At 37.0% G+C, this 25,292-nt stretch overlaps 1 protein-coding gene across 1 annotated transcript in view; it reads right to left on the reverse strand.

The window, feature by feature from the left end:
- Positions 1–25,292, reverse strand: part of PLCG1 (phospholipase C gamma 1) — a 58,835-nt gene that overhangs the window by 24,078 nt on the left and 9,465 nt on the right. The window contains exons 2-7 of the mRNA XM_072403203.1: positions 10,922–11,074; positions 7,903–7,996; positions 5,788–5,835; positions 3,248–3,332; positions 1,759–1,842; positions 385–407 (exon numbers count right to left, since the gene is read on the reverse strand). Coding sequence (XP_072259304.1) covers positions 385–407; positions 1,759–1,842; positions 3,248–3,332; positions 5,788–5,835; positions 7,903–7,996; positions 10,922–11,074 — 487 coding nt within the window. The remainder of the gene's footprint in view (positions 1–384; positions 408–1,758; positions 1,843–3,247; positions 3,333–5,787; positions 5,836–7,902; positions 7,997–10,921; positions 11,075–25,292) is intronic.

The raw sequence follows: 25,292 nt of genomic DNA on the forward strand, positions 1-25,292 counted from the left end.
ATCAGATTGCACTGTAACGCTTGTTTCTATTTTTAGCTACCCAGAACCTGGTTCGGGGTAACCGCCCAGGTAGTTAAAGAGCTTATTTAGAAAAAAAATACCATAGTAAAAAAAATAATAGAAATACATCTAGAAAACATTTGGCATAGCCAGCCAGCCATTTAACATAGCTTTTTTATGTTCGTTACTGAACAAGAAACAAAATATACACCAATGAGTCTGTTAATAAAGAAGTGAATCTGACATTCACTGAAAAATTCCCTGGTGGAGAATCAAACACGGTCATTAAAACACATGGATCTACATGGGTAGATTCTCTACCAGGGAAATTTTCAGTGAATGGCAGATTCACGACTTTTAAAACAGATGCTTAAATCTACTAACCTCTCTAGGAAGGTTACCGGCATCTGCAAAGCAAAAACAAAGAGTAAATGTTGCAGTCTAAAATTACGTTACAGTGTGACTTATGCTTACGTATACATGCACTAAAAAGTATATATATTTTATGTATCACTGTACTAATATTACTACCCCAAAGCCTACACAAACGAATTGGCAAGAGCTTACAATAATAAAAGGTATTCTGTGAAAGCAGCAGCTGACAACTAATCTATTTAACTACTGGTCTGGAAACATTATTATTATACAGTACTTATATAGCGCCAACATATATTGCTTTACAAAATTCATGGTCATGTCACTAGCTGTCCTGTGTGTGTTTGGAATGTGGGAGGAAACCGGAGTACCTGGGGGAAACTCACGCAAACACGGGGAGAACCTGCTAACTGCATTCAGAAATTGAACCAGCCAGAGTGCTAATCTCTGAGCCATGGTGCTGCCCCGTGTTATTGTATATTTTAGCATCTCTGCTCAAATTGGTCTTGTCTCTATGTGTTGGATGAGGTTTTATCTTCAATTTGGTCTTCTTTGATATCTGCCAGCTTTAGCACATCCATGAAAGGCTGAAAGCATGCCTTTTTAGCCTGGAAGCTAAGAACATGGATCTTAAGTTCCATGGGGTGTGAAAGCTATATAAATAGCAGAGAGCAATTCTGTACAGCGTTCTCAACAGGATTAAAAACTTGTAGGAACCCTACCAGATCCCACCAGAAAAAACGATTCATAGGAGTTGGTTCTTAAAGGTGTATATCTGCAGTGTGAGATAATATATAAAACCCTAACCTTTACAGAGGGTATACTTTCAGGTGCACAAAACAAATACACTTTCATTGCTGTCTTCATTTTCCACAAATGTTAATCTAATGACTATCAATATAATTTAATATTTTCTTGGGCACAGAGCAGAATTCTGTCTTGGATAGCAACAACTTTATAAGGTAATCGCAATTGCAGCACCTGTATACTCATATACCAGTACAGGATTCCCTAAAAAGGACACTAAACATAAAATAAAGTCAAAGTTACTCTTTAGGACTCACAAATCCCAATACAAAAGCATCCATGGCAATTACTACAAGTCATTACTTGCATTAGCCTGGTCGAAATGTTCTTCTGTAATGGTTGATTATTTTCTTTCAGTTTCATTTAACGCAGCCAATGAAGAGCTCATTAACAAATTTAAAAAAACCCCCACAGCAAACATTTACTACAACCAGTAATACGTAATCATTTACAACCACTGTCTCCTACAATTTCACAGCCAGCCATACTAAGTATCCTGCCCTGGGTGGAGACAGGCTGGATCAGTTATTGCAAATGGCATTATTGATTAGTCAAAATTACATCTATAATACTTACTGTCTTCTGTGCATTGTACATGAGAGAGCGATACAGCTGGGCAAACTGAGCATAGTTGATCTCTTGGTTTCTCTGTTCCACTTCCTATGGGAAGGTAAGGATGCAAGTAGGAGACATTAGACTTGTAACCCACAAGGGACAAAAGAAATAATAATAATCTATTAAAGATGAGTGAATTGGAGATACCCTAATAGTCCCTGAACAAGCCTAATTTAAAAACACTTTATACCAGTTCTGGATCACAAAAACAACCAAACAGAAAAAAAAAGAAAAATCAACCTACCACAATTTAACACACACCAATGGTGTTAAGTTGCAACCATCAGTTTGGTAAGTGGGTTTGAAAAGACCTTTTTTGTAGAATTACTAAACTGTATGTGTTGTCCCTTGGCGATATCAGGAGCTGCACTTAAGGCCCCCTATAACTTGAGAGTTGACTAACAACTAGAATAGAACTCATTTTAGTCCCCCCCCCCCCCTTTTTATTTTATTGGTTAGTAGTGTATGGGTGAAGTGACGATAGATCTTGTAAGTGGCAGGTAGATCTGCAGGGGTTCAACTAGTGGCAGGCCTTTGGTGTAGATTGCATCAAGCATGTAAAGATTGTAAAGGTGGGTTAGGAGTGCTGTGTTTGAATGTAAAGTCTTGGAAAATCTAGGTTAAAGACCAATAAAAACTGATCCACAAGCTGGAATTTCTAAGCCTTTCTAGTCAAACATAGTTAAGCTTATACATAAAACAATTCAAGATCTAAACCTTAGAATCGGCCTTAACCTCACAAGTTTCTTTTGAAATGCTTGCAGTACACAGACCTTATTATGGCTCAAACCATAACAATAGCTATAGCATCCTGTGAATTATTTTTTTTCTTAATCCAAGATTCTGATTTAGTTTCTTTATCAGGATATCCTTAACAGACATCATGGGCGCAGTAGCTATGCACACCAAATACAAGCAGAAAAAGCTTGCTACGTGTCTGAATTGATCTGGGGTTGTAGAAAACCTGTCTCTATCTTCCTGTGAACTTTGGATTCTTACAAACAGGAAACGCATAGAGGGAGGGGAGGTTGATAAGGCTTAGTCAAACATGAATAAATGTTACCCAGGTACAGTATACTTTCAAAACTTTACAGTAAAATATTTTAACAGTATATTATATATAGTAGATTTAAACAAATATTAAACCCCAGAAATTCCCACCAAAAGTTTGATTAATGGCAGATCTTAGAAAGCATAAATCTGGAGAGACAGACTATGGCTTTAGAGGTTGCTAAGAAAATGCTGCACGCAACGATCCAAGAAAACAAAAACAAAAAAAAACATTGTCCTTTGCAATTGCCTAATCTGATGTAAACTGGTACTATTAATATTCTTATCCCTATCAGAAAAATGTTGACTGGTTCATACAGCAAAGCATAGTAAATCTGGAATATCAAGACCACTATCTGATATTAAGCAAAAACTATAGGAAAGATATATGAAGCCTTACCGTCAGTCGATCACGCAGAAATCTCATATTGGGGACTCTGTAGTTGACCTGTGACAGCATATTCTTTAAATCTTTCACAGAGATCCTATAAAATAACACAGGTTAGCAGAAAGAAACCCATAATCTCTATTTTGAATGAATGTAAAGAATACCTAATATAAAGTGCAGTCAGCTCAAAATTGTTATTTATATATTCTTTTAAGATAAATTTATTGTAAGAAAATGCAAGAGCAACATTTCCCAGTCATAATTTTTGACAAATAACTTGTTAATATAGTCCTTGAGTGATAATAAAAAAAATGGTTGGTTTAGCTTTCTACCATCTACTATAAACTGGAAAAGGTTTTTTAGTGGGCCACCATTTAACCTACTGAAAAGTAAGCACAAGAATTAAAACATGTTGTAAACATCTTCCTGACCCCTGGAATTCTATTTAAGGTTTAATCTCAGGAAGTGAGTGACAATAGACAGAGGACAAACATAATGATCTAAAGGACAGCATGACTATAAACGTTAGCAACAATAAAAGCAAGCCGGCTGACGTAAATAAACATTCACTTGCATTGAAATGAACCAAATCCCAGTTGAACAAAGGTGTGAACTGGGAAGTCCAGCAGATGGCTGCAAGGACAATTACCAGTCTGCTAAAGAATTATCATTTCCATATTTACATTGACGAAGGATAAAGGAATAAACATTATGTCCATTGTGATTCAGCAACTTAATCCTCTAGTGTTATGCTATGTACAGATAGTAGATTATTTCTGCTGAAAATGATTGCATGTGCAATCATCTTGGGTGAAAATGAAGCATCAATATTATTAGTATTATTAATAGACATATTTATATAGTCCCAACATACTACACAGCACTGCACATTAAATATTGGGGGTTGAAAATGACAACCGGCATAACTGACAAGTAGAAACAATAACAGAGGAGAAGGTTCCCCAATAGAGTTTACAATGAGTGCAGATACCCCATGATGTTGGTAATTTAGCCGCCTTGCCAAATAACTAAATGACCGCATTCTAACATATAAGGTTGTGCTCAAAGCCAAGATGGTGGCAGCAAAGCCAAGCTAAATTGAAAATCTCTAAAGCTGAAACTTTTGCACTGCACCAGTGTTCCTTTTTTATAATCAGCTTTTGAAGGTTGTTTTAAATTGAAGGAATAAGGACAAGTCTACCATCCTCTTGTTTTCTGCCAAGATTAACAAATATTTTTTCACTTGCTAGCTAGAAAGGAAAAGAAATGTAGACACTACATCTAAGAATGGTGATCTGCATTCGCTAACAGAAGCCAAGAGTGTCCCTTCACCATTGCGGAAACTTTTTGAAGACCCCTTATGGTCCACTAAATGAGGTTAATTATAGACACAAAGGTAAGTGATCAGGAGCACAAAATTGGATACTTTGCGGACATGGTCATTTTAATAACCCCCCAACCCACTCACAAAAAACCTTAAAGCAGATCTAAACTACACAGAGCCAGCCATTGGGGATAATGTAACTCCAAATGAGCTACATAATTCACTCAATGAACAGGGTCCATGAAGATGGCAGCACCCATATAGGAAGAGAAGACCGGTTCTGATTAGATTATTACTACAGGGTGACAGCAAAGGGTAATTATGTGCCTAAATTGGCAAATATGCTTTTTCATTATTGCAGAATATGGCAGAAACTCAACACCCATCAACAAGTTTAGTTCCAATTTAACATAATTTAGCCCAAAATTCTACTGTGCTACTTTCTCACTGCTCCAACTTCTGGGTGCTTATCGTGAAACTTTTTTTTATAGAAAGAGCAACTAACCAATAGGTCCAAATATTATACTGCTATTTCACCCCAATGATGGCAGCATTGTACCAATATTGGTTCACTGATCAATATTATAATGTGCTGCAAATTCGTGCAATCCCTTTGTAGCCAAATCTGTACCCAAATCTCAGACCAAACTGGTAATATTTTATTATACCTGCCATATTACACACAGACACAGAATATTTTACAAAAGCTCACACAGCATTTATTTCCCACTTGCTACCACCTACGAAGTTCAATATAGCCAGACATTTGTAGTCTCCCACACATTCTAGGTACAGATTTAATAAAAGACTTAAGGAAGAAATGCATGGGAAAATGTTAGCTTACAGAGACAATATTTATGTGAAATTTTAACATAATTTGAATACTTGGTTGACCCACCTGGGATGCCTACCTACCAAGTTTAAAGCGCTCACATAATTCTTTGGATTGGTATTGTTTATGTATCTCTTGCTGTACTCTACAACTACACACCTTCTGTAATATTCTACTATTAATATAAACCTATCCTTTCTGTAATATTCTACTAGGACACATAATTACCACCACCAAGGATGACATTATCTCTAAATCACTATGCAATATGTTAAAGGTAAGATTGTAATGTTTACTGTTGTAAAAGCCAATGAAATGTTTGTGGTTTTTTGTACATGCTACATTTCATTTCCCATCCATTTTTTAGAAAAAAAAAAATCTCATCTGGTTACTTACTTGTCTTCTCGATTTCGGTCTAATGAGTAGAACTGTTTCCTGAGCCACCTGCACCAGAAAGAAAAAATACAATCATCATCACCATACTGCAGCCATCTCTAACACAAGCACTGTTATGTAAAAACTCAGAACACTGTACATAATGTCCTTTGTGGAAGCCATTTTTTTTTATAGGGCACACAAAAATTTGGATTAGCTGATTGAGGCAGCAAGTGTTGTTTACTTTGCTACAGTATTTGAAAAAATGTAACATGCAATTATAGTTCCGACAAATAACTTGCATATTTGTCTACTTTAGGAGATTAGAAAGAGGGAAATTTTATATATATAGATATATGCAAAGAACATACTTCAGTCAAGCCACCATTATGTGGTCCATGAAGACTTAATGTACCAAAACATAATTGGTTAAACTAATAGAAGTCTTTCTTTCCCACCATTACATTCATCTTTATACTATATTTCTAAAACGACAAATGCGTTCATTTAAAAGTTAGATAAAAAAAGGTCCATTGTATTATAAAGTAGTAATCGGAAGGTAAATACACAACAGACCAAAACTGACAACGGTGATGGAAAGAGGGACAGATGGACTGCATTTTAAGATACAGCGTTCCTGCAAATCAGGGACAATTTGGAAGCAATGGTTCTCTGCACTGAAAGCTCATCAGTTTCAGGGAGCAGAACTAGTACCAGTCTGGCCTTTTTCTACGTTCAAAGTAAAATAGAAAGATTATGACCACACTCTTGAAAAGCTTATTGAAATCACTGGAGCAAAACCAGAAACCACAAGAACCTCTGAAGTGTTTCACAAAGATCATATAGTTCTACAAATACTAAAAAGAATATGTAAATGACAGAAATATGGGGGCTCCCATTTTTAAAAATGATAATTCTCCTACTCTGTCTGGAGTTACGTCCCTTAAGATGAGGATGCAAATCAGAAATATCTGAGGGAAGACAGAAATCGTGATTTGCATACATGTTCCAAGTAAAATGTCTCAAAGCATTAAAGCTGAACTTTAGGCAAACAGTTAATACAACAACAATGCAAGTGCTTTTAGTCATCATAGTATTTCTGTCAACAAAGTTCTATGATTAGCATAGACCTGGCGTGGCAGAAGACCAGATCTTTTTATGCTGCAGTTGACCAACGCTTACAATTCTTGTTTCAGTCATATCCTGCGATTGAGCAGGAAAGGATAAACGGCAAACTATTGAGCTCAACTATATCTGCATGTTCCTCATTAGGACATAAGCACAACTTATTGGTTTATTGTGCTGCTTTACTTCCTTCTTATTCTGAGCTTTAATGTACAGGGGCTAGCAAGCAGTTGATACTGCAATGCAGGTAAATATTAGGATTTATCTGGTTTTGTTGTTTATTGGGCTATTCATTTTGAGCTTGTTCATTTTAGCTTGAGTTCAGTTTTAAGGATGTAATGATGAATACAATACTGTATAAAAATGTGTGTTCATATCTGCCTGGAGCTCAGCTTTAAAGCCAACGGGACAACATCATTTTCAGCAGGAACAGTCAACAATGTAGTCTCTAAACTTTCTAAGTTCCTTTAAATTGCTGCTAAATGAAACATGCAAACTCACCAACAGCAATTTAAAGTCTAACTCCACCAAACTTTTGTTTTGAATAGAAAGGGAAAAGATTATTATCTCTGCTATAATCACTGTATAACCTTCTTTGCCCCTGTTGGGGAGCTTTTCCTCACCATTCTTTAAGATTTAGGTAAAAAGGAAAGCTCTCCAACAGAGACAAAGGACACCACAAGCACATTTTCAGTTATAACTTCTGGTACAGTTATTGCGACCAGGATTTACATGTTCCGGTGAAGTCACCTACCCCCATTTCATTTACAGGTATTACAGGGATTTATATTGTTTAATAGTCCCTAATTACAGTAAATGCTCTTATTTATGACAAGATTTGGTTTATTAAGGAAACTGGTCTACATTTAAAATAAATCTCTCTGTAAAAAGCACTACTTGGGATTAGGTTTTGTTGTAGTAATGTCATCTCTAAATGTTCAGGTAACTCTCAAAGACATTTCACAACAGTTTACCTGGAAAATGTATTATTGTAATAGAGTTCTCTCTTACCTCTCTATTTGCAGTGGGGTGGGAGCCTGAAGAGTGTCCTGAAGCAACCAATTCAACCCTTTAATCCACATGTTCACTTCCTCCTCTGATGTGGCTGAGGACCAACAAAAGCACAGCAATCATGTCATTAGGCTCAGTGTATTATATATAGACAGGCTTAGAAATATTCCCTACAGCTCAAACTTCCATCAATCTCTGAATATTACAAAACATAATTGTTTGTTTATTTTATCCATTTCAATACCTAAGTACCATATTTATGCAAAACTTAAGAGAATGCAAATAATTTCCTTTATTATGGTCAAAAAAAGTTTATATTACTTCGTAATCACATGTCTGTAATATACAGTAAACATTTATCTCGACACTGCCATTCAAAAGTTTATGGTCAGTTAGAATCTTAGTTTTTTTTTAAATGTTCTATTAATGTTCTATTAAAATAACAGAAAATCACTTAATTGAAACAAAATACCATTAAATCGATTAAAAACACTGTTAAGCCATTGTTAATATTGTAAATTACTTTAGTAGCTGGAACTGGCCGTGAATAAATGGAAAATTTGTATAAATATAGAGAAGTCCGTTATCAGCAGCCAATATTCCTGAGTTCCAATAGAATGTTGTGTTCACTAATAATGTATGCCTATCGGTGTAAAAGGTTGATATATTATTAGAAAAACCCTTTTACAATTCTCTTAGAAAACACTTACCGGTACACTAAATTACTAAGCAATAAAAACGGCCTAGTTGGTTTAGATTAGTTGAGTAAATGTTGCAATAGCAAATGTGGGTTTTACTATTGAAATTGGCCAAAAAACGAAGAATGTTTCCCCTGAAACTTGTTAGTCTATGAAAGAAGGCTATTTCATGTGGGAAATTGCCAAGAAACTGAATATCACCTACAATGGTGTGCTAATGACTTCACAAAGCAGCACAAAGTGGCTCTGATTGCAATAAAGAGAATAGAATGGCCCGCAATGCACAACTGTACAAGAGTATAAATAAAAAAAGAAAACGATGCCTCACGGATCCTCAATTGACAATTTTATTAAATAGGACCTGCAAAACACCAGTTTCAACAACTCTGGGAAGCTGGCCTTCTAGGAAGAGTGGCTTTCTAGATAAGAAGTTGCATCAAGATACAATGGAAACATTATTAATATTTTAACAATTAAGTAGTTATCATCATGAACAAAGGGGACACGGGAAATGCTTTTCATGGTCTTGAACAGGCGATAATGGGGACAGGAGATGGAGAAAGCTACAACCATGTTAGTCTGGTCAGCAATAAATCAGGAGGCCGGTCAGAGACATGAAGTATGACCCCTTCTGCCAAAGATTACAGTGTCCTAGGTTTTCAGGGTAACGCTTTCCTAAACGCTCAGATCATAAAGGACATTCTTACACTTTCAGGAAAATCAATTAAGTGTGCTCATTGTTTTTTCCACTCCCCATCAACACACATCTACTGGCTAGAAAAACATACCCGCCTCATTTTATCTCAATGAGCCGCAAAGTATTATTTATTACAATTGGTATGGCATGCTAAAAAATGATTGCATTTTAATGGTGTAAGCCATATTGGAAATTACTTAAATACATGGTTAAAAATATACCTAATAACCTGCAACTAACATTATACAATGTTACACAGGACTGACTGTATATAGCAAAAGAGAAAAATAAATTAGAAAAAGGGGTTCTGCTGTGACCATTCCCAAGCACCATCACTGTACATATTTGTCACAAATGCCTTGTGATTTGTAGGAACTTTTTCATCTCGCTGTTCAAGAGTTTGAACTTTGTGACATAGCAGTGTAATTATGAACCACCCTACACCTACTGCAACTGAAAGGGCTAAGCAGTAGGGTTCTAACCTTATTAAGAACATTACTACATCACTTGAAAAAAATGCTAGACAATACTAAACTCTTTTAGAAGTGGCCTCCATGCCATTACATGTAGTTGTAGGGTATTATTATTATTATTACACAGTATTTATATAGCGCCGACATATTACACAGCGCTTTACAAGTCCATAGTCATGTCACTAGCTGTCCCTTAAAGGGGCTCACAGTCTAATGTCCCTACCATAGTCATAAGTCTAATACAGTCTAAGGTAATTTTCTAGTGGAAGCCAATCAATCTAACTACATGTTTTTGGAATGTGGGAGGAAACTGGAACATGCAAACTCCATGCAGATCGTGCACTGGCAGAGATTCAAACCTGGAACCTAGAGCTGCAATTGGTACTGATGACCACAGTCATTAAGGCCATTAAACTATGGTAGTAGCAAAGCATTACCAGTAGCAATGCCAACTTTTTAGTTAGATAAGAAATCATGAAGCCTGTACTGATTTTTAAAAAAAGTATTACAACATAAAAATGACATAAGAATAATAAAGAACAAGTAAGCAACTGGTGCACAAAACATGTGTTAGTGTATACCCCAAGACACAAAACAAATGCTACAAATCTCTGCAGCAACAGACGTATCCCACCATCAATACAGGAAGTCATGCAATAGGTTTTACACTGTGGTACAGTACATATGCCCACAAGTTGCACAAGTACAACACCTGTAAATGTCATGTAAAGGACTTTGTGTTGTAATATTAACTGGCTGCAGTGTAAGCAGAGGACAAACATCCTAAAACTCAGACTATCCTACAACTAAAACAGACAATCCCATTCTCTATATAGGAAGTCATGCAAGGGTGAACACTTGACATGTCATTTTCATAGCATTCTGGATTTTTTTCTGTTTTTTTTTTTTTTTTTAATAAAAGAGAAAGAAAAAGTGATTCTCTTTCAGACAATCTGTTTAAAACGTTTAAGTTGAAGGCACTGAAGAGAGAGCCAGTTTAGCTCTGAATCACGTGTGTCAACCAGGATGTCTGTATCACAACCTGGACCTTTAAAATTGAACAACAGAAGCTTCTATATCTATAGCCTGAGAGATTTCCTGAATAATAAACATCAAAAGTATATATGAATATTTATAGTAAGGACACTTACCTTGCAGACTTAGAGTTTTAAGTCTAAACTCTGTTCCGTACAGGATAACAAAGCAGTGATCAGTTTCCAAACGCACCGTGGCATCTTCCAGGTATCGATCAAAGTCCCGTGAATTCTTCCCTAGCCGAATCTCTTTTATTTCTCGGATGTCAACTGAGGAGAGAAACACAGTATAAGCACACATACTGCTGGGAACATCTTCTTAGCATGTAGTATTACAAAATCGTAATTTCTTATTTAAAACAACCTTTTCTTGGGTCAGAAACCGCAACCACATACAAACTATTAGGTTTAAACTCATTGGTGCATAATAAGTGAACAAATATTCTACTGTTGTCTGTCCCATAACACTCCTAAGAATTTTCACTGTTGGATGCTTCCACCCTAATTATGGAGAGCAATTGGAGTGTTGGAATACAAAGAAGTGGACTTAGCAGTGAAAATTTTACAAAAAGTTAACATTTTTTATTGGTAGTAATGTTAATCAGACTTCGTTTTTATGCAAGTGCTAAGACTAAGGAAATCGAGCTTAATGATCTCACCAAAGGAGTTGCAAAGACCTAAGAAGACATTAGTTGCCATTTCTTACGAGCAAAAGCATCAGCCAAAACCTGAAAAGTCAACGTTAAATGGAATATTTTCTTTAATGTTACATTTAAGTCATGTGTAACTATGCCTATAGGGTTTTATATCTAGGATATGTTTATTTCCCTAGTGGTTGAATTTGATGAACTTATGTCTTTTTTTCAACCTGACTTACTATGTAACGTTTGGTGAAAAACTTTTACAACACATTATCAATGGTGGGTGTGGTCAAAAGGTATAGTGGATCTTTGGCGTTTCTTAAATCCAAATAATAAGAACTGTTAGGAAGTAGCGTCAGTATAGTAATTAGACTTCTCCCAAATCAGACTTGGATGAAGATTTAAATGTAGAAGTGTCAAAAAAACAAACTGATGTAGTCCTGTGAAAAGCATGATATAGATATAGTAATATCCAAGCTATTACCAACTGATAATATTCCCCTTCTTCAGGGTTTAGGTTTAGAGGACATTAATTGACGTGGAAGTATAAAGTACAACTTCTGGATACAGCCCCAGTCGACGACGGTGGAATAGGGTATTTCATCGTTAAAAATTATTTTCTATAGAGATGTTAGAAGCTCAGAATACAAGAGATGATTATATAAACTGATACCTAAAACGATGGTACATATCTTTGATTCATGTTTTTGCAGATGCAGAAAAAACAAGAATTATAGAACGTTTCAAATATTCTTCAGGATCTATTTTGAATGTATCAAAATAATAGATGAAGGATCAATCTGGGATGCCAGACCACAAAAGTATCAGTGTTAATAGGATCATACATGTGATGGCACAATGTATTTTATTGTGCTCTTTATCTATCTATCAAGTAAAAAACCTGTACTGTTTACACTGGAAATGATGTACACTCTGTTACATCAATAGATCAAGGAGACAAATAGATAGAAATTTGCGCTATCACATTTTCCTGAAAAAGTCAGGTTAGGACTATTTATTGTACATTGCTGCACAAAATGTTGGCGCTATGCAAATCCTGTTTATTAATATTATTAATAATAATAATAATAATAATATTAATAATAGGCTCTGTACCAGGACACATCTCAGCATTTGGCCTTTAGCAACATGGTCAACTTTAAAGTTCAACAAGGAGGCTGGGAAACACCAAGCCTTTAGAGGTAAAGTTGTAATCCACAATTCAGCTGCCTGAATTTTCTTTAAGTACAGCCTATGCATTTCACAAAGTGTGCACAGTTTTAAAAAAAAAAAATCGCCAAGATTTGTAACCTATTCAATTTTAAAAGTATTAAAGTGTCAACAAGTATGTTAAAATTAAATGAATATAGCAACAGTGCTTCTGGTCACTGTATTAAAATCAGTAAAAAAAATGATGATTGGCTTCCAAGGGTTACTGTTCTTTCCCAGGTCTTACTGCACATGACTGCGTAGCTTTCAAGTCGCGGTCTTCCTCCTTTTTTCTACACGTGGCCTATGTTTTATATTCTACCCGCCTATTATACGCCTACATCCACATCTTGTCAGACCACAAGTCGTCATACACATGTTTACCATAGTTTTTTTGAGGCTCATATTAAAGTTTAAAGCACAAACATAACAGACAATCAAAGTATTTTTCCTTAGTGGCCTGACTTCAGTAAAAGGAGACTTGACTGGTTGCAATACTCTTTCCTTCTTTAAATCTAATTACTAAAATCTGATGCAATAATTAACATATATATTAAATTGAAAATTCTGAAAATTTGTACATCTGCATATTTCATAAAAATAAAACCCAGCGGCCTGCCCCAAAAAGTCCCATATATTGCAAAAGCCAGAGATCACATGGGACAGAAGACTATATCAGTAGTACCCACTATTTTCTACATGGAGCTTACACATGGCTAAACTCTCTCCTCTCTCATGTGACAGCATTGGTGCCTTAGGCAACAAAATAAGCTATGGCCCATTTTTTAATATTTTTTTTTACAGTTTGTGCCTAAAAAACAAATAAAATAAAAGCGAGGAAAGAGTATAGGCTTCTGGTGCAGCTATCAAGAAAGCGAACCTGTTGCATTGTTCTGCATAGGCAATGTACAGGTTAACTTTTAGGTATTCCATTTCACTCATTCAGAAATGCTACCAAGGAATTAAATTATAAACAATCCTCAAGGGCCTATCAGCAATATAAGAGATATCCTGGTTAAAGATTTATAATTAAAATAATTATTACTGATGTAAATCATTGGGGTGGCAATGTACCCCAATATTTCTTCAGAAGGTAAATTTATTGAAATGCCTTTTTCAAGTATGGATTACATTCACATTCCTAAATATACGGACAACCACTAGAGGGAGAACTGAGAAATCAAGAAGAAAGAAAGGTGTTTAAATCATGATGAACTATTATATTGTACAATGCAATACTAAACCAGATTCTCATCTCATGTATTACTTCCTCCTATACAACCAGACACATAAATAAGTCATACATATAAAAAAATTACAGGAGACCCCCCTTCCCTAAAATAGTATGTAGTGGTGTCAATGAATGATGTCTTGTGGGTATTATCATAAACTAAAAAATAAATAATGGTATTGACCTGGCTGCAGCCGTAGGTTTGTGGTTGTGATGTGTATAGGAAGTCATTCTTTGAGTAGGAGAGTGGAGATACCAGTGTACTGAAATGGTTTTGGTAAGATTGCTATAGAAGGGTCTTTCATGTAAAAAGTTCCTAACATATTTACAAAGAGAACTTGACCTCTAAATTGCAAATTGTCTGGGTTGGTGCAAAGTCCACCACCTGACTACTTAATACTCCAGGATTCCTCCACCGCCCTCCATTGGCCCAGCGATCTGACAGCAGTTGGTGCTTTGTTGGTGGCTGGGACAAAGGTAGGAGTAGTGGAGGGAAGTGGTTGGTTGTCACTGATGGAGATTATATTAAAAAGCAGGTGGTTGAGTTTCACAGTGGAAAAATGATGCATATAAAAACTCCCATATGCTAAAAGCATACATTTTGGTTATTGCAAATAGTTTATGTTTGCTGTCTTTTTAGCTGATAAATAATGCTCTGTGAAACCTATATCATGAGTGAATTTGTTGACTAAAAACAAAGAAAATTGTTTTTTATTAAGTGTATAAATAAAATGGTCCCAGACCTATTTTGGTTTTGCTTTAAGCAGCATGAGTCAGATTTCTCGCTAAGATGGCACTGCCTGTTTGTACACATCACATTTGCCTACTGACCACAAAAAAAAAAAAAATATGATTGTAAAATCTTAATATTTAACATATACAGTACCCAAGAGTGGGGATCTACCTTTTTATTTGGCTCTTTAAATACACAGATGTTAATAAATTTAAAGATTGCACATAAATCCTACAATTACACTGTGGCACATGGGGGCCAACTTGAAGCTCCGGTCTCTTATACTAAGCCGGATAAAAAAGCAGACATCAAGTTAAAGGAGTAATTCACATGCCTATTGAAAGCTACTACTAGGGCCCAAAAGGTACTTGTCTGAAATAGTCCAAGGAGGAAAGGAGGGGTGCATGCATGCGTCAGTGCCGAGAAGCAAAAATGAGAGGCAACAAACGGTAAGTGTCAAGGAAGGGCAACTGGTCCATATTTTTGTCACTTATCTCTATAGTTATGTCACTACTGGGCTCGGTTCCCACATATGTCACACATTAACACAGAAGAGAAGGAAACCACACTCCAAACATCTGATATTAGGTGGTTAATTAAATCCAGATCCGGTGGTAGAGGGAAACACAAAACTGATATAGCTTATATGTCTAGCACTGAACATGTGAGTTTTTTTTTAACATTGGTGACTTTTTTTTTTATACAAAATTAAAAGATTATAAATACAAAGTAAGAATTTGGACAAAAAAGTAAAAAAAGTTGTTCTAAACTGATTGAATGAGAAAAGCAACTAATGTCAGCTCTCAGATTAGTACTCCGAATATACCTCTCTGTTTGCGAGATTAAATACATTTCAATGCACTGTTCAGTTTACAATTCTGCCCCTTTCTAGCTGGGTTATTTGCACCTCATTTTCTTTCTGATACAACAGGAAGAAAGGGATGCAATTCTTACATGGATGACACCAGAACATGTACACTGTAACATTACCCACTCTAAGTTTTGGGATTCCAGATCACCCCTGCCCATCCATACAAGGACAACAATAAAAACCAGACAAAACAAATAAAAAAAATAATTATGGCAAACAGCATGTGGTACACAAAGCAGTTGCAAAGGATGCTCAACATTAGGAGTGATTAATACATTTAAGGTAGGTTGTTTTAACACATTTTCAAAAAAGTTATTGTTTCTGTGCTGCCTTGACGGATTTGGTTTACAAATATGTTCCAAGTTATAAAACTTGCATCCATGTCTACCTATGCTGACAACTGGTTATTAACCGGTTATTTCCACCAACTTTTTGGGGTTTTGTTGCAGTGGCATTTATTTTAAATGGCAAACCATTTAAAAATGAATGACAATGAGAAGGCAAGTTTTTAGGTATAGAGAAAAGACAGGCATTTTTAGGGCACGGTATGTTTTTTTTTATAAAACAATAAACTTTATTTCAATCAAAAATGTTATAAAACTAGACAAAGATGGCCTATGCTAGTCCTAATGCTAACATATGAGAACTAAGAAAGGCAACAAATAAGCGTATAGTACAGGTAGTTTAGGTCCTGTTCAGATTGCAATAGTTTTGTTTCCCACCCGACGCGTTTCGCCTAATAAGGCTTCCTTAGGGGTTTGTTGGGGAGACTTGATAATATTGCCGAAATCTTTTCTGTGGGGGCCAATTTGTCCTCATACTACTTGTGAGATGATTCGGTTAGGCTGTAGTGCTCAGGAAAAGCAAAGTAAGGGCCCAGTTATTGGGGATAGAAACATCCTTTGGATGGCTCTTTAAAAAGGCGTTTGGCTTGTGGACAATGTAGGGAGCACCAGAGGGAGTGACTCATCTTTCCGATCACACTGCGGACACAGATCGGCAGAGGAGCAGCATTCAATATCTCAAAGCTTCCATATATTAACGCTACGACCTATATATTTAGTAAAAATTTACATATCAAGGAATCATCACCCAAACGACTTTTTAAAGAGCAATCCAAAGGATGTTTTATCCCCAACAATAGGGCCCTTACATTGTAATTCCCAGGCTGGGCACACAGGAAACTATCCCTTCTTAAAGTTCTTGGGTTACCACCTTTGTCCAATATTTAGGCCACTACCACACCAAACCTATTCTGAAAGTTGTGTGGCCATATTGCAAGTTTATGTGCAAAATATGCATGAGGTAATGCACCAGCAGATCTAAATATTCGTGCTTGGTCATCTTTCCTCCAAGAGATTGGGAGCTGCAGTGGGACAGGATGCTAGCTTGCAAAGTAACCACACACACAGCACCTGCATTATGTAGCTCAGCTTCCTCCCTGCTCTTTCTTCCTGTGTCAAGATGGTACTGCAGCATGTCATCAGCTGCTCCATTACTTTGGGGATTATATATGTTACCAACACGATTTAACATTTCTTAACTTCAGCTTTAACAAAAGATTAGTAACTAGATTGTAAGCTCTTCGGGGCAGGGTCCTCTCCTCCTGTGTCACTGTTTGTATTAGTCTGTCTTTTGCAACCCCTATTTAATGTACAGCCCTGCGTAATATGTTGGCGAAATATAAATCCTGTTTAATAATAACTACAAAAAAGGTTTATTGAAAGTGGAACCCTAGGAAAATATTAAGGAAAAATAATCCAATATGTCATAAATCAGCTTTAACCTGCAATTGGCCACACCTAGTATCCACATCTTCACTTCAGGCTCCTGTAATCCATTTGATCCATTACACAGGTGGGGAGATGAATACACTGAGATAACCTGGTTCGTTTTTTTTTTTCATATGGGTATACATGCTGACAGAAGCAATGAAGACTGAAATCTCCACATTTTGCTGCTGTTCCACAAAAATCCAGTAATGAGCTTAGTGGATCCTGGATCGGCCTGCAATCCTTACAGTATTTGTAAAGCCAAAACTTTTTCGCAAATATTTTGAGATTTCCAATTGCTTACTGTCCCAGAGGCCCATCAGGATGTGAAAGAAAAGCTTTGGATATCCTATTTCAGATATTTGTGATCAGAAATGCTTCCCCATTAAAAAGGGTAATGCACTTCCGGGTCCAGTGAAAACTTAAAAATATGATTTCCCAACCTTTCTGTATCAGAGACAATGCTAAACAGGACCTGAATTAAACAGGCAGGCACATAGACAGCAATTAAAACCAGAAAGGGATTATTATTATTACACAGTATTAATATAGCACCATCATATTACGCAGCACTGTACAAAGTCCATAGTCATGTCACTAGCTGTCCCTCAAAGGGGCTTACAATCTAATGTCCCTACCATGGTCATATGTCATTAGCACAGTCTAAAGTCCAATTTTAGGGGAAAGCCAATTAACATAACTGCATGTTTTTGTAATGTGAGTGGAAACTGGAGTACCCAGAGGAAACCCACACAAACACGAGAACCTGCAAACTCCATGCAGATAGAGTGATGGCCAGGGTTCGAACCTGGGACCTAGCACTGCAAAGGTCAGAGTGCTAACCACTGAGCCACCGTGCTACTGGTTCTTCTCATTTATTTTACCATGCAAAGTGTTGGGGCTATGCAGAGTGCAGGAGCAAGCTATGATTTCTGGAAGGGGAATTCTATAGCACTGTCTTGCCAGAATACTATTAGTCCATTGGAAGATAAAATATTGTACACGTATGCATTGTAATTGAACATATAATGCTGGGCTAGATTTAAGGTGTTCAAAATGCAGCAGAATTTTATACAGCTTCAGCAGTCTGCATGTCTTCATCTGATAATTTTTACTTTGAAGGTAAAATGTATCTTGATATAATTTGCATGAGACTAGTTTGTAACACAATGTATGTTTAAGTATCTTTGTTAAGCACTTTAGAATAGCATAATGCAAAGCCATGGCAGCCTAACACAGTAAATACAAATATTTTGAGAAAGATATTATTACACAGAATTACATAGAATTTATATAGCACCAACATATTATGCAGCGTCATGTCACTAGCTGTCCCTTAAAATTGCTCACAATCTAATGTCCCTACCATAGTCTAAGGTCAATTTTGGGGCAAGCCAATTAACCTGCATGTTTTTGGGATGTGGGAGAAAACCCATGCAAACACTAGGACAACCTGCAAACTCCATGCAGATAATGTCCTGCCTGAGATATTCTACCATAGACTGGCACGTGCAAAACCCAAATGTCATGTTTAGCACTAGAAAAACAGGAAAAAATGCTCTGCATTTAGCGTCTCAAACGAATCAGGAAGAACATACATGGATGTCTTACTGAAGGGCAGAGCAGCTGCCTAACAAAACAAAAACTAGGCCGCACAAACTTTCACGTAAAATATCACTGACATTTCACAGGACTACCACCCCTACCAAATATTCTTTTTGTAGACATTTAAACACTGAAATCCTGAAAACTCGGATTTAGGCTACTCATCTACCCGAGGCAGGGATTGCAAGACTTGCTGAACATCTTTTGAACAGACATTCTTTCTCACGACACCATCCTTTTAGAAAAAAGTATTTGCTTTGCCAAAAATAATGGAGTTTTAAAATACATACATGCGAAATTACCAGACATCATCAAATGAATGCTTTTAAGGCTAGGAAATGTGCTTTGGTTTTGTATCAAAACATGATACAAAAAAAAAAAAATTGCAAAAGGACTATTCGACAAACAAATTCAGCTTTACAAATAAAGTATTTTTGTTGATGTAAGAAAATATTTATTATAAAAGATATTTCAAGTACTGTTAAACTGTAAAACATTTTTTTTACACTTTTTTGCTGTTAGTGTAATGAAAATGTCCTATTATTTGACAGAAACTTAGAAGAAATTTTCCAAAATGGGAATATTTCTCCTCACTTTTTTGGGACAACAGTCTTGATTTTTCCTCAATTCCATGTAACAATTGCCTCCTATACCAATAGATGGGTGGGAGCTCTCAAATGGGGACATCAATTTTAAAAAAGGTCCTATTATTGGCCCCATTATGGTTGATAACTAACAGCTGTTTTTTTAACATACTATATTGTATATATCAGTGTTTCTCAACCAGAGTTCCATGAAATCCAAGAGTTCCCCCAGAGGCTACTAAGCGTTTGGCAGTTTGTGCCTCAAGTTCTTTTTGTCCATCTGTAAAGGTGACATTCTTACCACTGACCACTACGCCAATACAATGTGAGCTGCGGATGTCTTAAATATATTATGGGCTTTCTGAAAACCTGAAAGTTATTTTAGGGGTCCTTCAAATTCTAAAAACATTGAGAAAAATTATTTTAGACTAATGAGGCCGTTATCCTTCCATGCCAAATGCAGACTTATCACAATTGGTGGGAGAGACCAACAGGGTGCTGTACAAAGCTTTCTGATACAGGAGCTGCATTAATTGTTACAACTAAGAACTGAAAAGTGTTTAGTACTGAATATTCTCTGTATCAAAAAACCTTAAATGGTCATTTTGTATATGTGACAATATCACAAGTGTTAAAGAAAATTAGGCAGGAGGGGGAAGGGAAGGAGAGAGGAGACTTTTATGGCACTGAATATCACAAGTGCTCAGATTGTGATGTGTATTAGGAGGGTTGTATGAAAAAAAAAAATCCACATCACGCCACATTAGGTCCTGATTGAGCTTTGCCAAAACAAACCTTAAAGCAGAAGTTCCCTAATGCAAAAGGGGCAAGCAATGCCCCTTCTGCAATAATACCCCTACCTACCTGATGAAAATTTTTAAAATACATTTACCTGTTCCTGTTTCTTCATGGCTGCCGCAGTCTCCTTTCTTCTTCACTCTGCATGCAGCAGTTCCTTCAGCTGCGGGGAAAGCTGGGGTGCATCAGATCAGCACTTTTGGACAGAAGAGGACAGTAATCAGGCAGGGAAGTATGTTATCTTGCAGAAGGAAAGGACATCGCTTGACCCTTTCTGCAATAAAGCCCTGCCTGATCAGGAACTTTGAAAGCATAAATTTAGATCCACTCTAATGCCAAGTGGCAAAAGTTACCACTGCATAACAATTATATCTTTCCTACTACACCTAAAGTTTAATCAGTTGTAAATGGTAGACATGTTGTATACATCAGAATGATCTTGTATTGCTTCAATGCATGCGTCTACTAGGTAACATTGCACGCTGTACATTGAAGCTGAAATGAAATGAAGCCGGATGAAATTCAGCTGGATGAATCACAGTCACACGTACAGATCAGAAAGGTCTTGGCTCATATTGTAAAGTCCAAAGAATTTCCAGTTACTGATCAGCAGGGTAAAATACCATCTCCTAAAAAAGTTGTATAAAAAAATACTTTGGAAGTTTGTCAGGCGGTCCTCAGCTACGGTATGCAGTCTTTAAATAGTCACAGACACAATCCAGATACAGAAATTGCTTATTTTATAATGATGTAGCAAAGGATATCAAAGGAGAATTGAAATGATTCTGTAATGTGAATAGTAGGTATTACAGTAGGTATAAAGGTATTACAAAAGCAACTATAGTAGTCAACTATCTTACAGAAAATGTAGTTGATATGAAAATTGGAACACAGTAGTGTATGCAGCTTAGTTTACAGGAAAATTAAAAATTCCCTATAAAGCGTAAGCTTGGCATTTCCACTTCAATGTCTCAGGTCTATCTAATGGTTCACTAATGTGACAAAGTCACAAACATCTTTGAGTAGACATTTGAACAATGATGCTTTGCATGTATCTCCTGATACACATTGTTTCGAGATTTTTTTTTTCTGACTGCAACATCTACTTTTTCTTACAGGTAATCAGAATGATTTTAAAATGTATGGAAGGGGTTAACTTTAAAAGAATAGTGTGAGAATAGTTTGATAAATGTACATGCTCATACAGGGTAAACTAAAAAAACTAAGCACAAAACTTGAATTAGCCATCATTTCTTTGGTGGGCTTGAGAATGCCTGCCTTTCCCAAGGACCTGCAGAGTGACAATTTGCCTACAGTTTCAGTGGTCTGCATCTCTCTATTTACTGACCATTTAAAAGGATTTTTACTGTGCACTGCAGTAATGTGTGTTCTGTGGATGGGATCACAAAACAAATAAAACCAGCTAAGAACCAGAACTTGGCCGTTTTTTTGATCTGGACATCAAAGCTACATAACAAATTTGGATTGCTTTCGATGTATTCTTGCAACCACCCTTATTGTAACCAAACATTACCAAGGCTGACTTGTTAATAGAAGAAAATATAAACGGGTCTACTAGGAGACAAAGTATAGACATACACATACATCAAGTATAGACATACAAGTACATCCCAACAATAACCCCTCTACCAATCTGACCTTTTAACCTAGCTTTAGCCCCAACACTAACACAACCCTTAACCTTTACCCTAACCTAGAACTTAAAATGAGAACGAGTAAGGATCTGAACGACTTTGACAAGGGTGATTGATAGGTTACTAGATCACAGCTTTTCCAAAACACCAGTTTGTTCCTGGCATGCTTCAGTTTGTGCCTATGAAGAAAACTGGTAGAAAGGACAACTGGTATACCAACACCAAGCTGTAGCAAAAAGTGTTTAAAAGCTCAACGTTGGTCATAAAAGATGTGAGTAGCCTAAGCACATCGTAGCTTGCAGTGTTTGGGGCTATATAGCCACAAACTAGTCACAGCACCCATGCCAACTCCAAATGTGTCTGAAAGTGGAGTGATGAAAGAAGGTTGCCTGGTCTAAGGAATAGTTTTCTCTCATCATGTGGATGTCCAGAAAAGTGTCAGTTTCCTGGAAAAGACATAGTAGCAGGATAACACTATGGGAAGAGAGCATTGTACAACTCCAGGCAAAACTTTTTCTTAGGTTTTGGATAGAGACAATCATCTGGAGAGAAAGTTTTGGGGAAATCCAAAAGCAAAAAATAAACAGGCATAGATTTCTTATCTACCTGAAGATATCACAGCACACCTTCAGAAGTCTTGAAGAGTCCACATCTGATTGGGTGGCACACACGTACAATGCTCCATAATGATACAAAGCAGTGATGTGCTGATAAAAAAAAAAAAATTCTGTAGACACAAGGATTGTTTTTCCAGCAGTCACTTGAAGAAAAAAGGTTTAAAAAAAAAAAAAAAAGACTCCACTAGAAAGTTGTGAATAATACTGACTGACTTATGCAAAAATTAGGATATGCTCACAAGGAGATTATCGGACAAGAATCATCTGACATGTGTACGTAGCCTTGGACATAACATGTAGTCCAAGTTTAAATGACATTTACTTTGCAGGGATCCTGCAGTGACAGAATACTGAGGTCTTCATTGCTGATCTCTTGTTTAAAAAAGAAAAAAAAAGTCAACAGAGTTTTAAGATCACTCCAATGTTCTATTCAGTTTACTTGTTCCAGGTTAATGACTCAAAGAAGCCAGAAAGCCAGGTAATGTGAGTTTTTTAAAGCAGGTCAGGAATTTATATATTTTTCAGAGTATAGGTTTCCTTTCAAGTCAAAATCTATGGGTGGCTAAACCAAAGAAGTAGCTGTGATCTACCAGGAACACTGATAGCTTCACTTCCTCCTTTTATTAATAGATTTAAATCAATTACATTTACACTCGAAAAAAATCAATCTTTATTTCATTATCTATGCTTATTCAATACACATAAAAACAGAAGAGCACACTTATATGGTAAAGAGAGAAACTCTAGCATGTGCAGGACGGACATGAGGCAGCTACTGATATCCTCTAAACGTCATCTGGGCCTCATGGGGCTGCTATATTATCTGCTCATATCCTGCCTCGGACTTGTCCAGAGAGCCAGTTAGATCAATCTGATAAATTTTCCAGCCAGACAGACCCCAGGGAGATGACGAGCAGAGCTGCAATGCAGTGTGAGGGTCAGCCTCCTATGTGTCGGTGTATGATGGATTTCAACGTACAGGCCTGAACAGCTCTAACTTCCGGCATTAGAGATGCAGAAGAGATGGATATTTAAAGGACACCTGTCTGTACCCAAACCACGACAGGTTCCCAGCACTATGTTTTATGCTCTAAATGGTGCCTATACTTCTGGAAGTATTTTTCTATAGAGTGCATGCTCTAAAGCAGTGGTCAACCTTTCCGACCTCACAGACCACTAAATTCATCGAACTCGGACTGCACATGCGGGGGGAGCAGTGTGTCACTTAAAGCGGAAGAAACTTCCCCCAGAGTGACATCATGATGCCAGAACCCACCCCTTCTCCCATCGCAGGCTCAGACCTAACTGCTAAATCCCGGAGGGGGACAGTAGCGCAGGGCTGTGGACACAACAAAAGTTGGATGTTTAGCAAGGAGTGATGGGTGAGCGGGCGGGTTCTGGCATCATGATGTCACTTTGGGGACAGAGCTGCGGACCACCGGTGGGTGACCGCTGCCCCAAAGGCCACTCTGGGATAACCAATGTCTTGGTGGGGCTACAAACATTCCTGCTGGTCAATAAGTCCATCGACTATCTTGATTGATCAACAGACAATTTAGGGAGTCAGATGCAACGGGACAAAGAAGCAGACACTACCAGGACGTAAATAACCCATGGGGACAAACAAGGCTTTTTTTTTCTTACATTTTATCCCATAAAATGGAAAAAGGGTTTCATTTTCAATACATGGTTCTGTATTCCTATTTTATCCAGAAGCAAGTTTCTACTCAGAATGCAACTCTGCTTGAATTGCACCCCCATTTAAAGCAAATTCCTTTAGGTTTTCAGGAGTCAGAAGGGACACTTTATCAGAATGCAAGCATTAAAGTAGACTTAAAATTGCGAAATTCCAGTATGTAAATCTAAACAAGATTCTAGCTGGTTTAATGAAGCTTCAAGTAGGCCTAAGGATTAGTAATATCTGCTAAGCAACTTGTTTAAAGTAACATAAATTTCATTACATTATAGCTAAAGGTAAAACTTTTACCATGAATGAAACTGGGGGTAAATCCAAAGTTTGCATGGCCCCCAAAATAGGAATGGAAGGGAAGTCTTCCAATGAGACATTTGTTCCTGTGACTGCTGTCCAAGAAGGGATTTCCCTCACATTGGAAAGATTATTTCCTGCTCACTAATGTCAAGAAAAAAGAAAAGTTGATAGGATGTATTTAAATTTCCCAAACTGTAGGTAAATGATACTATAAAGTGTTTCATCAAACCTGTTTCAATCAAGCTTAAAGTGTCCCAAATGGTTTGTAAAACTTGTGAAACATCTAAGGTAGCCTATGTGTACTGTGACTTAAGACCCCCGAAAAAGAATACATATTTCTTTAAAGAAAAATGTTGGATCAAAATGTTGATCATGTGGAACCGTCAAAAAAGATAAGCTGTGCATGCTTTGATTTCCAGGATCCCAAAAATCCTGGCTTTCCCTTGTAGGGCCCAGCCCAGACAATCAGATTAGCAGAGAATGTCGGGGTTTAGTTCTGATTTGAAGCAAACCTTCCATTATGCAAATTGCCATTTCTGACTTGGTTCTAAAATATACAACTTACCTGGCTGATGTTGTGATCCTGTGTCTTAAATACCTACTGGATCAGTGGTCCCCAACCTTTTCAGACCTACGGACCACTAAACTTAGGGGCTCCAGACCGTGCATGCACGGGGAGCCGTGTGTCACTCAAAGGGGAAGAAACTTCCCCCGTAGTGAGGTCATGATGCCAGAACCCGCCCGCTCTCCCATCACAGGCTCGGACCAGTCCAGAGACACAA

The sequence above is a fragment of the Pyxicephalus adspersus genome, chromosome 3, assembly GCF_032062135.1.
Source record: "Pyxicephalus adspersus chromosome 3, UCB_Pads_2.0, whole genome shotgun sequence".
Taxonomy (NCBI): Eukaryota; Metazoa; Chordata; class Amphibia; order Anura; family Pyxicephalidae; genus Pyxicephalus; species Pyxicephalus adspersus.